The 15,351-nt window shown below is 36.9% G+C and overlaps 1 protein-coding gene across 1 annotated transcript; it reads left to right on the top strand.

The window, feature by feature from the left end:
- The first annotated feature begins 1,687 nt into the window (after positions 1-1,687).
- LOC149737338 (uncharacterized) lies at positions 1,688-12,295 on the top strand. Its single transcript, XM_089874781.1, has 14 exons — positions 1,688-1,939; positions 2,244-2,288; positions 2,725-2,845; positions 4,186-4,313; positions 4,784-4,933; positions 5,456-5,672; positions 6,116-6,240; positions 6,778-6,888; positions 7,066-7,182; positions 8,387-8,509; positions 9,038-9,213; positions 9,591-9,773; positions 10,284-10,444; positions 11,076-12,295. The coding sequence occupies exons 1-14, from the start codon at positions 1,870-1,872 to the stop codon at positions 11,641-11,643; spliced, it is 2,295 nt and encodes a 764-aa protein (XP_089730907.1). The 5' UTR covers positions 1,688-1,869; the 3' UTR covers positions 11,644-12,295.
- Positions 12,296-15,351: the final 3,056 nt, after the last annotated feature.

Below are 15,351 nucleotides of genomic sequence, written 5' to 3'. Positions count from 1 at the left end.
AAACAAAAGTTTCAACATGAAAAAGCACCTGCTGTTTCCACACGGATTATACACCACCTATCTTTAAACTTCGACTGCAATATTCTATAATCCCGTTAAGCAAAACTTGTATAAGCAGGTAATGAAACATCGCTTAAAGCAATGTGAGTCAGTTTAACCGCGTTGCTACGTTGCCTCTTAAATTATCTGGCATGCAATCTAATTAGTATGTAGGCATGGTTTGCAAGTGTAAGGCATTGTACATGGGTGTGTTGAACCACAGTCTGCAGAACACTTGATAACGTCTCATTTACGACAGACGCATATTTACTTTAAACATCACAATATAATTAGAATGTCCTTTACATTAAGCGGTTGAGTTGTCGTTTATTAAAACAGTTTAACCGAGGAAGTTGATTGTTGAATGAAATACTTTAAAATACGATTAAATAAATGTAACTTATTTTAATCCTTGCATGGCGGGGCAACGACAGTCGTTATAACACTAGTGTTCATACACCTTGTGCCCGCTTACAAATTATCACAAATGTAATTTGTGGGTGGTTGTTTTGGGGTACTGCTGACAATTTAGACAACCCATTAGTGACCACTGGGTTGGAGCAATTGCCGTTAAGTGTTTTGCCCAAGGACACATATACGTCAACAATGGTAGCAGCATTAAGACTTGAACCCGTAACCTTTTGACCATTAACGCAGGCGCCTGTAAAATGCTCAAATGGTCTCGGTATAACAGCAGTTACACGACAGCGCTAACAAACATAAAGGTTTAAACAGCGCCATTGTAAGCTCTATATTTCCGCTTCGTAGTTAAATATAGATTTCGGGAGTTTTCGGTTTTGTGTTTCACTTTTATAGTTGACGTCATATCAGGAAGATACATGGCCAGGGCAGTTTCAACATTTGTGGTCAAGTGTACATTAGTACTGTAGTCGTTGCTACCATTGTGGGCGTATATGCATGGTTTACATAATGTATTGGGCCATGGCGTGTTTGGGTTTGAAGTTACTTGTTACAACGGCTATATATTAAGAACACCCGTGTTATAACAACTGTCGTTACCCCGCCATGCCGGGATAAATAAGTTACATACGTGGTAACTTGTAAGTGGGCACGAGGTGTATGAAACAGAACACCCGTGTTATAACGACTGTCATATGTTTAGGTATCTATGGTTGTGTTTATCGTATAAAAGGAAGTTGGTATGTCGCCTTACTCAAGTTGCTAACATTGTGTAAGAATCGTTACAACTCGTACTAAAGTTCCCCGATAAAAATATATATAGTAGGGCGGGGGGAGATGGGACACGTTTTTTTATATTTTATAGTCCTTTGGTAGCAAACAAAGAACATTCAAAGAATTATAAAACTGTAACCTCTCGACCAACTTAAACTGTTTTTAATTGTTTAAAACTCGATCAGGATATTTGGGTATAATGTGCTATATGTGTCCCGTCTTCCCCCACTCTACTATATCGCCTTAATATTGTTTTCTTTCACCCAGTGTATTTTACTTCTGTAAGTAATGCCCAATAATTGCTATATTCCTAAATAAAGTTGTTCGTGTGAATGTACCGCACGATTTGCGGAATGATAAATGATTTCTTTGTTGAGTTTCCAATTATGTCATTTGGTTTGTCACTGCGACAGCTAGCACGAAAATCGCGACATGACGTCACAAGTGTCACAATTAGGTCATGACGTCATGAATCTTTGTGTCTGTTGTCTGTTGTGATGTAATAATGCTATTGTTTCATGTTAAAGTAAAAACATCTTTTTAGCCGCATTAACAACAAGTGTTGAAGAATCCTTAGCAAAATATTTTGAGAATCAAAGTTGGCAACGCAAGCTTACAGATAATGAAAGTTCGAACATGAAGAACAACTTGATTAGTTTTGTTTACTTTTGTTGTTCTATTATAATTGTAAAGATACAACTTGCAGGTATATCTATATGTTGTTAAGTAATGTGAATTAATGTTGGGGCAATAAGATTAAATATTGTTATTTATGATATTATTAACTCTTTTTAATACTCTATCATTTAATATGCTTAGTGTGTTATAATGACTGTTGTTTTTATGTCAGTTGTGAACTTTTCATCTTTCCTTGCTGTTTAGTTTAATACAAATTATATTTCTGTAATGAAAATTATTAAAATATTATGAATTGTCATATTGAAATACTGTGTGTCGAATTGAAATACTGTACAACGACCAACACCACATTAAACATTATTATATTTCAGGTGCTGAATACGAATTATCACCGAAAGATGCGTTATCAGCTTATGGTGGGCTTTGAACTTTAATTTACATCAAATATTGTGGGGACTTATTGTTCAATGGATCAGTTTGAATTTCAGAATATCAATACATAATCAATATAATATGTTTTTTTAATATATACGGTGACATTTGATTAACGAGGTGTTAGTGAAGAACCTTTTCCCCTCACCCTAACCTCCCAACCCTAACTACCAATCTAATGCATTGTAATTGAGGATTCTTCACTAGCACCACTAATATTAGTGTTTGGTGAACTGTTTTCAACAATAATGAAGGCTCTTACTTAAAAAATGAGTTAAACTTTTCAATTTGGTGTATACACAATACATTACTTATTGCGTATATACTGTGTTTACAAATTGTATATTACAGTTAAACACTTAATGTAACTCTGGTGTAGGCCTATGTAGTTAGAACTATTGCTGAATCATTCTATCGTAGGTTGTAAAGAATCCGTGTTCGTGAAACAAAAGTCCGGGATCATAAAATACAACATCGACGAACCTTTTACAAATCTATGCTGGTTTATTACCGCTCAAACACAGTCAAACATCGTCATAAGGTTTATATATATATATATTACATAAAATACAAACTAGATATCATTAAATACTGTGTATACTTGAATAATAAACCAAAATGAATAATTTGAAACAAAGGTATTACTAGTATTTATTTTGGTATTTTTTGACAAAATGTTAATAAACCTATTGACTGCTTTAGCATGATCAGCTGTTCACTGTGGTATGCTGTTGTTGTTTGATTAATTGATTATAGTTGTGAACAATCATGTGACAGTTTTAGTTGAATGTTAAAGTAAAGTAGATCCTCATAATACGATGGTCGTGTAGATGTTGTGTTGGTATTGTATTGTTGGAACTTTGAGTAAAGACGACTGTGGTGAAACAACACCTGTGTGTGTTGGTGGGATCTCTTGTTTCCAATTATAATATGGTGGTTTAATATATGTTTGTTGAAAAGTAATGATTGTTGTATATGGCTGTGTTAACTTTAATGTATGCCAATTACATGCATGGTGTGTATGGTAAATATAATGTCTGTTGCTATGGCTTAAAAAAGTTTTCTTTCATGGTCAACGGCTTGATTTTTGCCCTGAATCTGCCGTGACATGGTTAAAATACAGTTACACTCATAGTTGTCAAACATAGGGAATCTCATTGATTAATGTGGTGAATGCAATATACTTTGGCTCTGCTTGTTTGTATAGACACCTAACAGCAGGGTAAAATCTGGGGTGACATTGTTAAAATACAGTTACACTCATAGTTGTCAAACATAGGGAACCTCATTGATTAATGTGGTGAATGCAATATACTTTGGCTCTGATTGTTTTGTATAGACACCTAACAGCAGGGTAAAATCTGGGGTGACATTGTTAAAATACAGTTACACTCATAGTTTTCAAACATAGTAAACCTCATTGATTAATGTGGTGAATGCAATATACTTTGGCTCTGCTTGTTTGTATAGACACCTAACAGCAGGGTAAAATCTGGGGTGACATTGTTAAAATACAGTTACACTCATAGTTGTTAAACATAGGGAACCTCATTGATTAATGTGGTGAATGCAATATACTTTGGCTCTGCTTGTTTGTATAGACACCTAACAGCAGGGTAAAATCTGGGGTGACATTGTTAAAATACAGTTACACTCATAGTTGTTAAACATAGGGAACCTCATTGATTAATGTGGTGAATGCAATATACTTTGTCTCTGCTTGTTTGTATAGACACCTAACAGCAGGGTAAAGTCTGTATTACGCCTAAAACTGGGTGTTAAAGTACATGATGTCACCCTAGCCTTAAAGTTATGGTTCTGGTTTCCTCCTACTTCTCGAAAATATTATTGCTCTTACCACAACAACAATATTGTTTTCAGTTTTTCATATTTCAACATCCAACCTCAGGAGGAATTATATTTCCCCCCACTGCAAGGTAATGGTGATGGAGATTGCGGGAACTACCTCTTTGTACAAGATGCTTCCACTAAACTTAGTTATGTTAAAAGTAAGTTCAATTATTAATCGGCATCTATGATACTTTGTGCATCCTGATTATCCACAAAGGCTATTATATTCTGTTTCAGGGCATGCATGCGATAATTTATTATTGTTGATGTTATTCACTTCTATTTATTAACATGTTGTTTAAATTAAATGATCAACTAAAATATCTTTACCAACTGTTTCGTGATAAATGTTCACAGCTTGATAAACAAGTTACCAACCGACCCCACACAGCTGTGGTGGTTCCCCTTGCCAAAATACACAGGATAAGCTTGCATGCATGTTGGACCTTCGATGTAAATCAACAACTTTGATTATTTGTTTATATAGGCATGCCTTGTTGATTATATACAATGTTTCACCACTTTCAGTATCCCACGAACTCATTAACCATCTTGTAGTGCATCGGGTGTCAAACTCATGTTTTCCACACAACCAGCATTAAGCAATCAATTCTCATTTATCTTTCAGAAAGCAAATCAAATCGCTTCTGCAGCTCATTTTCAAGTTCCGATGTTTTCCCAATTGTGATGAAGACAGACCGTGTGTTAATTCAACTCGTGGCCAGGATTAATTTGTCGTATTATCAAGTTTCTGGATTCAGTTTAAAATATTCAATCGGTAAGTCGAAACTTTTTCACTTTGTGTTAAGTAAAGTGTTTATATGGTTGGGGTTAGATGGACTATATTTTCATTCTTTTATCCTCTCATTTGGTAGTAAATAAAACAGAATTATAAAACCTTATCCTCACAACTCTAAGAGCATTGTTGATTGTTCAAAACTTGCCAAGGAAGTTTGGGATATTATGAGCTTGACACTATTCTATGCTTATGTGTAACAAAGTCACATCCATAAGTTTTAATTCAGGAAATGTTTCAACTTAAGTTTCAAAAAGTTGCAAATAAATGGCCATGTACGTCCATGTTAAACCACTATTAGTGTATAGAGGTGTCCATGTTATGTTTTGTATGTATTGTCACTTGTGCATTAGGTAAAGTTTCCATTTGAATAAGAGAGTGATGATGCAATTATTGGCGGAATATATATTTAACAATATTACTTTTATTTCAATAGAATTTGCTGGACTTGATTTTTGTTTGTTACATGTTGGTATATATATTTAAGTAATAACATTTCCCCAGTTGAAAAATGTCAATCAAACTTGATGATGGAGCGATACACAGTAGTGACTTCCATCAACTTCCCCGGCATGTACCCCACTATATCTTGCTCATGGAACATCACATCAGCTCATACACACCCAATAGATATTGTTATTAATTCGTTTCAAATTCGACCAACATCGCGCTTACTCATCTATGATGGTTCAAACTCAAACAGCGATCTACTTGGTGTTTGGTGAGTTGGTTCAATGTAAGACAACCCATTAGTGACCAATGCCTTGGAGCAATTGGCCATTAAGTGCATTTAAAATATAACGACAAACTATATGGGGACAAAATATGTTTTAAATCCCAGTTTTAAACTTAAACAGATTTTACCCTGCTGTTAGGTGTCTATACAAACAAACAGAGCCAAAGTATATTGCATTCACCACATTAATCAATAAAGTTCCCTATGTTTGACAACTATAAGTGTAACTGTATTTTAACAATGTCACCCCAGATTTTACCCTGCTGTTAGGTGTCTATACAAACAAGTAGAGCCAAAGTACATTGCATTCACCACATTAATCAATGAGGTTCCCCATGTTTGACAACTATGAGTGTAACTGTATTTTAACAATGTCACCCCAGATTTTGTTATAAAACCATTTCCACCACATGTGAATTATTCCACAGGATTAGCGGTAACAAAGGCGACACCATCACCACAAGTTCCAACAAAGTTTTCATTCAGTTCCAACCCGGGAACCAGACGTTCAACCCAACTTATACCGGCTTCAACATTACTGTGAAAGCTAAAGGTAAAAAAACATGATTATGATTTATCTCTTGTGCTGTATAAGTTAAGAACCTTTGCTATGAATGAATTTACTTGAATGTAAATGGTGTTTAATTGAATGTCACATAATTATAATTAAAAAATACAACGGCGAAGATTATTTAAAACAATGAAGAGAAAGGAATTAGCAGCAAACTATAGTCGTTAAAACGGGGCCACGATATAGGCCTATGGAAAAGTGGGTCAGTTAAAAGCATGGACGCACCAAGCACACGATATATCACGCATTTAAATGAAATCTCATTGATTTCTTTATTCCACTTGTGTAGAGTGAGACATATTTATTACTTTCCATCTCTGATATTAAACTACACATTGTATGGTAACAGCAAACACAAAGAGGTTTTGTGGAATCTTTCAAGGTTTGACATTTCTAAAACATTTTTCAAAAATTGTTTCTTAAAAATCTCTGGAAAAGTTATTTAAATACATATAAAAACCTATTACTTGTATATTTATATATTTTTTTAAGTCTTGAAGAAATGTAAAATTGTTGCAGGTTATTGCGTGCCCGGTACGTACGCATGTGGCGATGAGAGTTGTTTTGACGAGAAACAACATTGCGATGGAGTTCGGGATTGTGTGTCAGGGTTCGATGAGAAAGGATGCAGTGAGTCCTCACTCCTGCTAAGTTTTCATGCCAATGTTTTAAAACGAAAAAAAATTGTTAAATTTTAAATACTATATTTCTTAGTGGTAAAGTGTTTTGAAGTTTGTCACCTTTAACAAAATACCTATACACCCTTGTACTTAGCGGTAAACAATTGATATTTTGTTTTTATTGTAGAAGGTTGCAGTGCCGATAAATATTGGTGTGGGGGGAAAGAATGGGATTGTTACAACGAGGCTGAATATTGCAACGCGTATAATGATTGTGCAAGTGGTGGCGATGAAAAGAATTGCAGTAAGTTGTTGTTGTTATAACATGGTTGGCAACCTGTTTGTTTAGGGGGGGATTGGTTGCTTTATTTAATTCACCACTTTGCAAACTAACCATAACAACTAAAGAAATGAGAAAAATTCTATTTTCGCTTCAATTAACAAATAAGTTGGTGAAGTTATAACCAGGGTTATCGTACAAGTCTTACTTTGTTCAATATCTATGCTAGCCATGGTTTTAACAAACTGTTCTCAAACTATTTGTTTATGGCGGCACAAGGAGACCATTTCTCATGGCTTTTCTTTTATGGTTTTGTTGGAAAGTTGTAAATAAAATAAAACATGTAACCTTGTTAAAACAAATGTATTTTAATGATGGAGCATGGGGTCGCGGGTGTTGAGTTTCTCTGAAAGGTTCACGAACCATAAAAGGTTAAGAAACACTGGTTTATTCTTTTAGTAAGATTTACCCTGAGGGCTGTGTAGCCATGTAAGCTTGCCGTGGAAGTAAAGGAATCATCCCATGTTAGATGTTTGTTGTCACAATAAATATCATATAAGCTTTATAATGGTATTAACAACAATTATGAATGTAGAGGTTACATTGGTTGCTCATATTAGTTTTGTGTTCAATCATATTCACATATACACCATCTTTATTTTTTACTATATAAGGTAAAATAATTAGTCATTTTAAATATTTGTAAATTTGCGAAAAGTAACAAAATTCCACATAATGTCTTGAACAATAAATATAATAGTATTAACATTACATAAATGTGTTGGTGTCGTTGCAACAATAATAACTGTTGTTGGCAAGTATGTTTACTCTATGATATGCTGACGTGGTTTCTGGTTAATCTTTATGACGTTTAGTTTCGTTTGAGTTTCTCAGATAATTAGGCAACTTATGCGATGACTAACGTGTTGCATAACATGTTGTGTGTTTGTTGTTGTTACGTGCATGTTATGTTCAGTTATATTTCATAACAAAGAAGATGAAATAAACCGTGTATTTGTTTGAACCATGTATGTTGTATAATACACAAGTGTTCTACATTCTATTTTGACCTGTTTGGTTATTTAATACTACGTTATGTCATCATTAATGTTGGTCATTTAGTGAATCGTGTGTCATTCATATTCATGATATAATGAATCCTCATTTCGTGACAAACATGTTGATTATGACGTAGCTTAACTACCCCACATAACACCCATCCATACAGATTCTTGCACCAAGGGAGCGTTCCTGTGTCCGATATCCAGGATTTGTATTTACGATCGATGGAAATGCGATAATGAGTTTGATTGTCACGGAGATGATTATTCAGATGAACTTGGTTGCGAATGTGAGTCGTAAACATGTGTTGTATTCAACACAATATCGTGTGTTATGTAGGCAGCATGGTTTGAGGGTACGGCGACATGATGATATTAAAGCTGAGATGACATCATGTGTTTTAGGACAAAACTCCCAAAGTTGTGTGGCAAAACCCTACAATGGCTACCAAAATATTCCCAAACCACTAACCTGCGAAAGCCACATATGGTTGTAGTTACAAAGCTGTTAAAATTCAACACTTGGTGTAATTAACTCATTCATTATTCATGTGGTTTCCAACCATTTGTACTTGACTAGCACAATTACTTTTATGGTCCCCTTTACAAATGGTTGTCACAAAAGTAAAACGGGGATAAAATTTGCTTTGTTTACTTTCTGCTTTGTAATGTTATACTGACTGTCGTTGCCATGCGAGGATAAATAAGTTACATTTAGTCGTGTTGACTTTGCTATGGTGTAAGTAAATTGTAAGAAATAGTTGTATATAAGTTTTTATATCATAGGAAATAAAAATGTGAATTGTTTCTCCTTGTAGACACTGCAACGCGGCGAGTGCTCACTGCTGCCATCGTGGGTTCGTTAGTTTGTGGGTTGTTGCTTGCTGTTGTGCTTGGTTGCACGTGTAAACTATATACACTACGTATGTCATCAAGGAATCGAATGAACCGAGATAACCCGTATTTACAAACTCCGCTGGGAAGGATAGCCAGGGTAAGTTGGCTGTTAAGTGTATTGTACTGTCACATGTATATAAGTTGTCTGGGTGTTGGTGGTAAAAGGACCAACCATGTTCCAAATATTGGATCTCTTAACAAGGACCTCGACTGTATAAAAAATTGATCATCAAACCTGGCTGTAAATGGGAGATCTCCCATCTAATAAACTGCTTCACTTTATGTGCAGCCTAACAAGTGGTTGCTCCTTTAAGATCACATTATAAAGAATTGCTATATTGCTTAAAAGATCTCGTTCAGTCTCATAACATAAAAGTTATCCCACATTTTTTCAACTTTCTTATCTTGCAAACATGAATATTTATGCCGACTATAAAAACATACATTTAAGATACACGATATACCCGCCCACAGGAACTTCTCCAGCGCGAAGCCCCCCCTTCGTATAACATGGCAGTGGAAGGGGTGGAACACGAGGCTCATGAGTCGTCACGAAGGTCATCATCACGATCCGGGAGGAGACGGAGTAGAAGGAGACGACATCGGAACAGAGAACCTTCAATAAGGAGGGCTCAGCCAAGTGAAGCAAGGGAAGAGGTGAGTGGTCCATGGCAGGGTGGGGGAAAGTGGGACAGCTTTTACCTCTATTTTTCCGTCCCGTTCGGTAGTAAACAAAGAATTTTCAACGAATTATAAAGCCGTATCCTTACGACTCTCTTAGATCGTTGTTTATGTTTAAAAACGATCAGGATATTTGGATAGTATGTGCTAAGGGTGTCCCATATTTCCCCACCCTACTTGGCATGAAGCAACAACAGCATGAATATATATTTTCACGATAACGCAGTTTTGTGGGAACTCTTACTTGAGGTTTTTGCAACAAACAACACTCTCGTACGTAGATAACATTGACTTAGCCCATGTCTGCATGAAAAAACATTTTTATTAAGTTATTCTTATGGTGGAACTTTATTCAATTGAATAGTTGTTTTGGGGAAATTAAAGTCTGGTAACCGCTGATGAAAAGTTAAAAATTTCTTGGATTTGCCACACCTGTAAAACACTATGTGTAATATTTGGTCATGTCATCACTCGTGGTTTACACAGAGAAACAATCGTGAAGACAGCAACCTTATCAGTGGTTCACCCAGCGATGAATCCACCCACGCACGGGGTATCGACGAACCCCAACCCCCGATGACCAACATACTACGTTCACTGGGTTTGGGTGAAACATCAGACGCTGGTCCATCAACGTGTAGACCAAGGTTAGTTGTGGAAAGCTCAATGAATTGGAGGAATGAAACTTATTTATCCTCGCATGGCGGGGCAGCGACAGTCGTTATAACACGGGTGTTCTGTTTTATATAACTTTTGCCCGCTTACAAGTTACCACATATGTAACTTGTTTATCCTCGCATGGCGGGCAACAACAGTCGTTATAACACGGGTGTTCTGTTTTTTACACCTTGTACCCGCTAACAAGTTAGCATGTATGTAATTTATTTATCCTCGCATGGCAGGGCAACGGCAGTCGTTATAACACGGGTGTTCTGTTTCATACACCTCGTGCCCGCTTACAAGTTACCACATATGTAACTTGTTTATCCTCGCATGGCGGGGCAACGACAGTCGTTATAACACGGGTGTTCTGTTTCATACACCTCGTGCCCGCTTACAAGTTACCACATATGTAACTTGTTTATCCTCGCATGGCGGGGCAACGACAGTCGTTATAACACGGGTGTTCTGTTTCATACACCTCGTGCCGGCTTATAAGTTAGCGTGTATATAAGTGTTTTGTGCAGAGGAGGCAAGGATAGTTAGACATAGAATCCATCAGCGCAAAATAAATACCAACCACCCTCTTATAAATTACGAACCCACCTCACTATACAGGGATGTTGCTTCCACTTCACGATCCCGTAAAGATCCCGAACAAGCGGGTCCTCTTCCAAGTAAGAAGAAGATCGCCCCTGTGATGGTGGGGGCTCCGTGTGGGGGGGAGATGACGGCGGATATCGCTGGGTGCGTTTACCCCAACCCCCCAACATACAGGGAGGCAGTGGGGGGTGAAGAGGTTGAGATCCTCGCTCCTCCCGTGGTGGAGGATGATCATGTGGGTGCTGTGGAGGACGCGGGGAGGAGAAGGTTCTGGAGGAATGGAAACTTTTGGCGATCTCCGTTAAGTTACTTTCGTACGTCGCGTACGTTTCAACAACTCCATGATAACGATTCCACGAGCATGGAAAGTATGAGGGTTGATATGGTAAGTTTGGGTGGAAACGAACAATCAACGTCGGGTGCAACCCACCCCCATGCCACCCCCAGCACCCCCCCTAACCCCGCCTCACCCACAGAGGTGTGGACGAGCCCCGTCCAAATCAACATTCCACAACTAAGGGTGGAAGGATCCGAACAACTGTTAACACTAAACATATCGGGCTCGATACCCGAACGCACTTAGTCAACTTTTCATTTGTTTTATCATTGTTTTCGCAGCGAAGTTTCTTACACCACGTTTCTACACCATCTGTGTGAAACTACCAACTTAGAGTGTATGAACCAGTGACCGAGTGTTACGTTTATTCACGCGTACTCAACTTAGAATATTTAATTCTGCAACCGATATTAACAAACTAAATATTTACCACCATTAAAAAAGTTTGGTATGAATTAATTCATCCATCTATTTATAATATAAGCTTTTTATTTGTTCCGAACTTCGTTTCAAAATTAAATTTCAGTCACTGTTTAAACTCGTAGGTAAAACTGAAATCCAAAATTTATTGAGACGAAACATTTCAAAGCAACTTTTTTTAGTTTGGTAAATATTGGTCCTGTATTAAAATATTCAATGTTAAAAATCTGAAAACGTGGATAAATTGAACACCTGGCCAATGTTACTTAACATACTTTCTTAAGTTGGTAAATTCAGAGGATTTGGTGGATTTTATGTTTAAGCTCATATGCGACATCTAGCGGACAGTATTTTATAAAATAATGAACTTTTATACGTCACCACCAATATCTGTAACTACGTTTCTTACTTCGCACAAACCAACGGTTACTTATACAAACTTGCGTGTTGTTCGTGCAATACACAACAAATAAAATGATGTTGTCTGGTTTCACACAAGAAGTGTTCGACTTAATTTACAAACCGTTGCGCAGGAATCTCCTGGAAACCAATCAAATCGATCCGTTACGCTTTGGTGACAACGTATATAAGATGCGTCCAACCAATATACCAAAGTCGCATTAACCCCAAACTAACCGAAGCGTAACGTAGCGGTTTGATTGGTTAAACAAATGAATGGCTGCGTGCCAGGCTTTGTTTTAGATACTAACAGATCATGTATATATGTGTATAAAGCAGCCGCGATCAACTAAAATACTTACGTTTGTGTTCTATGTTGTTGTACTTCTAATAATATCAGTGATATGACTATATACTGTGACCCAGAGGTAATGGGTTCAATGCTCAACGCTGCTACCACTGTGGGCGTTTGTGTCCTTGAGTAAGACCCTTAACAGCAATTGCTCCAACCCAGTGGTCACTAATGATTGTCCAAATAATCAGCCATACCACTGGCACGAGGTGTAAAGATGTGAGAACGCCCGGCGCTACCACCGTTGTGGGGGAATGTGACAAGCCCTAATAAAGTCGAAACGTGGGTCCTTAGGATTCTAATATGGCTTGCAATGCCAATAAGATGGCACATGTTTCATTCTCTTTACCGTACCGTTGACAACGAGGAAAATCCGCAGAAATATATAACCTCAATACTCTAAAAGGGCGTTGTTATTTGTTTAAATCACGATTAGGAAATATGGGATATTATGTGCCAACGGTATCCACCTTTTACCCCACAGTAACATATGATAGCAGATATAGACTGTATGAATGACATGTTTTCCGTTGTTCTATTGTTCAAAGCGCATTATGATACGTCATATTAAGTTAATATAAAGACAAAGTTCATGACCCCTTTTAATTTATTATATAAATAAATATATGTACGTATGGTTTTGTAACTAATTTTTCGTACAATCTACAAACGAATTACTATATTGGCGGGTGGGGAAAGATGGGACACCTTTTTATTCCTTTTTCTCGTCCCATTTGGTAGTTAACAAAAATCATTCAAAGAAAACTCTCATAGATCGTTGTTAATTGTTTAAAACACGATCATGATATTTGGTTATTATGTACTAAAGGTGTCCCAACTTCCCCCACCCTACTATATATATTGTAAACGTTTACTGCGTGTTGACACAAGCTGCAGGAATTTCGTCAAAATAATTATTGCTGTAATCTTCACAATCCGCTGTTGCTATAAATAGATTCAGTGTTTCCGGATGTTAAAATACTGCTTATGAATCCTATCTTAAGACTTGTTTGGATATTTTACAAGAGGCAACACTGGGCGCATTAAACTCGCGCAAATTACAATTAACATTGTTACGTCACAATTCTCAGCGTTGCTCCCAGGGTTCCACGTGATCAACACGTTTTCATTTTTTGCTCATGTGAGTTTTGTGTGCGGTTTGTTCTTTTGGTTTGTCACCATTTTGAAAAAACGTCAAGCAGTTAGAGGTTATAATGTAGAAAAGTGAGGGCAGTCAGGTTATGATAAGGGCTTGTTTTAGCATTGAATATGCAATGTATGGGCAATGCATTGCATTCATTTGTTGTATTAATGTAACGTTCGATTTACAGCTGGTTAGTTTTAGAAATAATTTTTTAAAAGTTTAATTTATTTGAGTCTACACTGAAACAATACAGATCGAAGTCTTGTGTTCAAATCGCATCAATGTTATCTCGCTCACGACTGAAGATGCGTTGAGTGACAGACGTCGATGCAGCTTTGGATTGGCAACGTTGAAAGTGAGTTTGTATCTTTATTATAAAACCGAGTGTTCCTACTTTGTCGCTGCTTGTAAAGCGAATAATTGCCCTTAGCTCGTATATTGCTTTAATATGTTCGCCAATTCTATAATATGGACGCCACCAAATAAGAAATCAAAACCTCAATATATTTGTATATGCTGTATGTTGTACAAAAAAACACGTTTTATGAATTAGATTTTTAATTGATATTATTACCACAGCAATTCAACCAAGAAGTTGAAAGGTAGATAAACTTCGAAACGACATATCTACGTTCGTTACCAAAGTCGCATTAACCCCAAACTATCCGAAGCGTAATGTAGCGGTTTGATTGGTTAAACAAGTGAATGGCTGCGTTGACCTGCATAACCGGTAAGCGCAAACATATTAACAACTGTATACTGGGTGTCTTTCATGCTATGGGTGCAACGTGGTATAGTTGGCCCACAACATTATTAATTTGCAATAAATGAAGATTGCAGAAATACACAAATTCTTATTAACGAACAGTTATAGTGCCTAAATGTTCTTTATTCTTGTGTACTGAATATAGTGGGGTGAGGGAAGATGGGACAACTTTAGCACGTAATATATAAATATCCTAATCGTGTTTCAAACAATAAAATACGGTCTATGAGAGTCGTCAGGATACGTTTTTCTAACTTTTTAAATGTTCTTTGTTTACTACTAGTACTACCACGAGAAAAATATGGGACGAAAAAATAGAATAAAATGGTGTCCTATCTTCTCCCACTCTGCTATAGAATATATAAAAATGGGCAACAAATCTACATTTTATTATTTGTACAGAAAAGAAACAAAGACGAAACGAAAAGCTCACGAACGAAGATGGAGCCATAGCATACCCAGACTAAGATTTATTCTTAGTCGATGTAAATACTAACTTATGTGAGCTGTAGCATAAAAAGTCCCTTTTATTGAATGTTTGTTTAAAATTGAATGTTTATGTGGTACACGGTGTGTGGGGTGGGGAAGTATACGGAGATCAAACGATTAAAGTCCACCTTTGTACACGTTAGTAATGTAACGTGGTTGGGAATCTCGGGTTTTATTTCTCCATCCATGTGTGTGTGTGTAAACAACCTGCATAAGAACGGTGCGCGCAGGTCAGATTTCCCTAACTTTAACCCAAACTCCTGGTGTCACTTACCAGCAAGGCCGGACAGTCGGCATCAGATAGATAGAAGTGACATCGCTATAACTAGGGATCGCTGTTAGGAAGTTTAAGTTAGACAGAACTGGGACACTGCACCGGGCCGA

The sequence above is a fragment of the Ciona robusta genome, chromosome 3, assembly GCF_009617815.1.
Source record: "Ciona robusta chromosome 3, ASM961781v2".
In the NCBI taxonomy this organism is placed as follows: Eukaryota; Metazoa; Chordata; class Ascidiacea; order Phlebobranchia; family Cionidae; genus Ciona; species Ciona robusta.
Note: the sequence above shows the minus strand (reverse complement) of the source record. Positions and strands in the feature narration are given on the sequence as shown.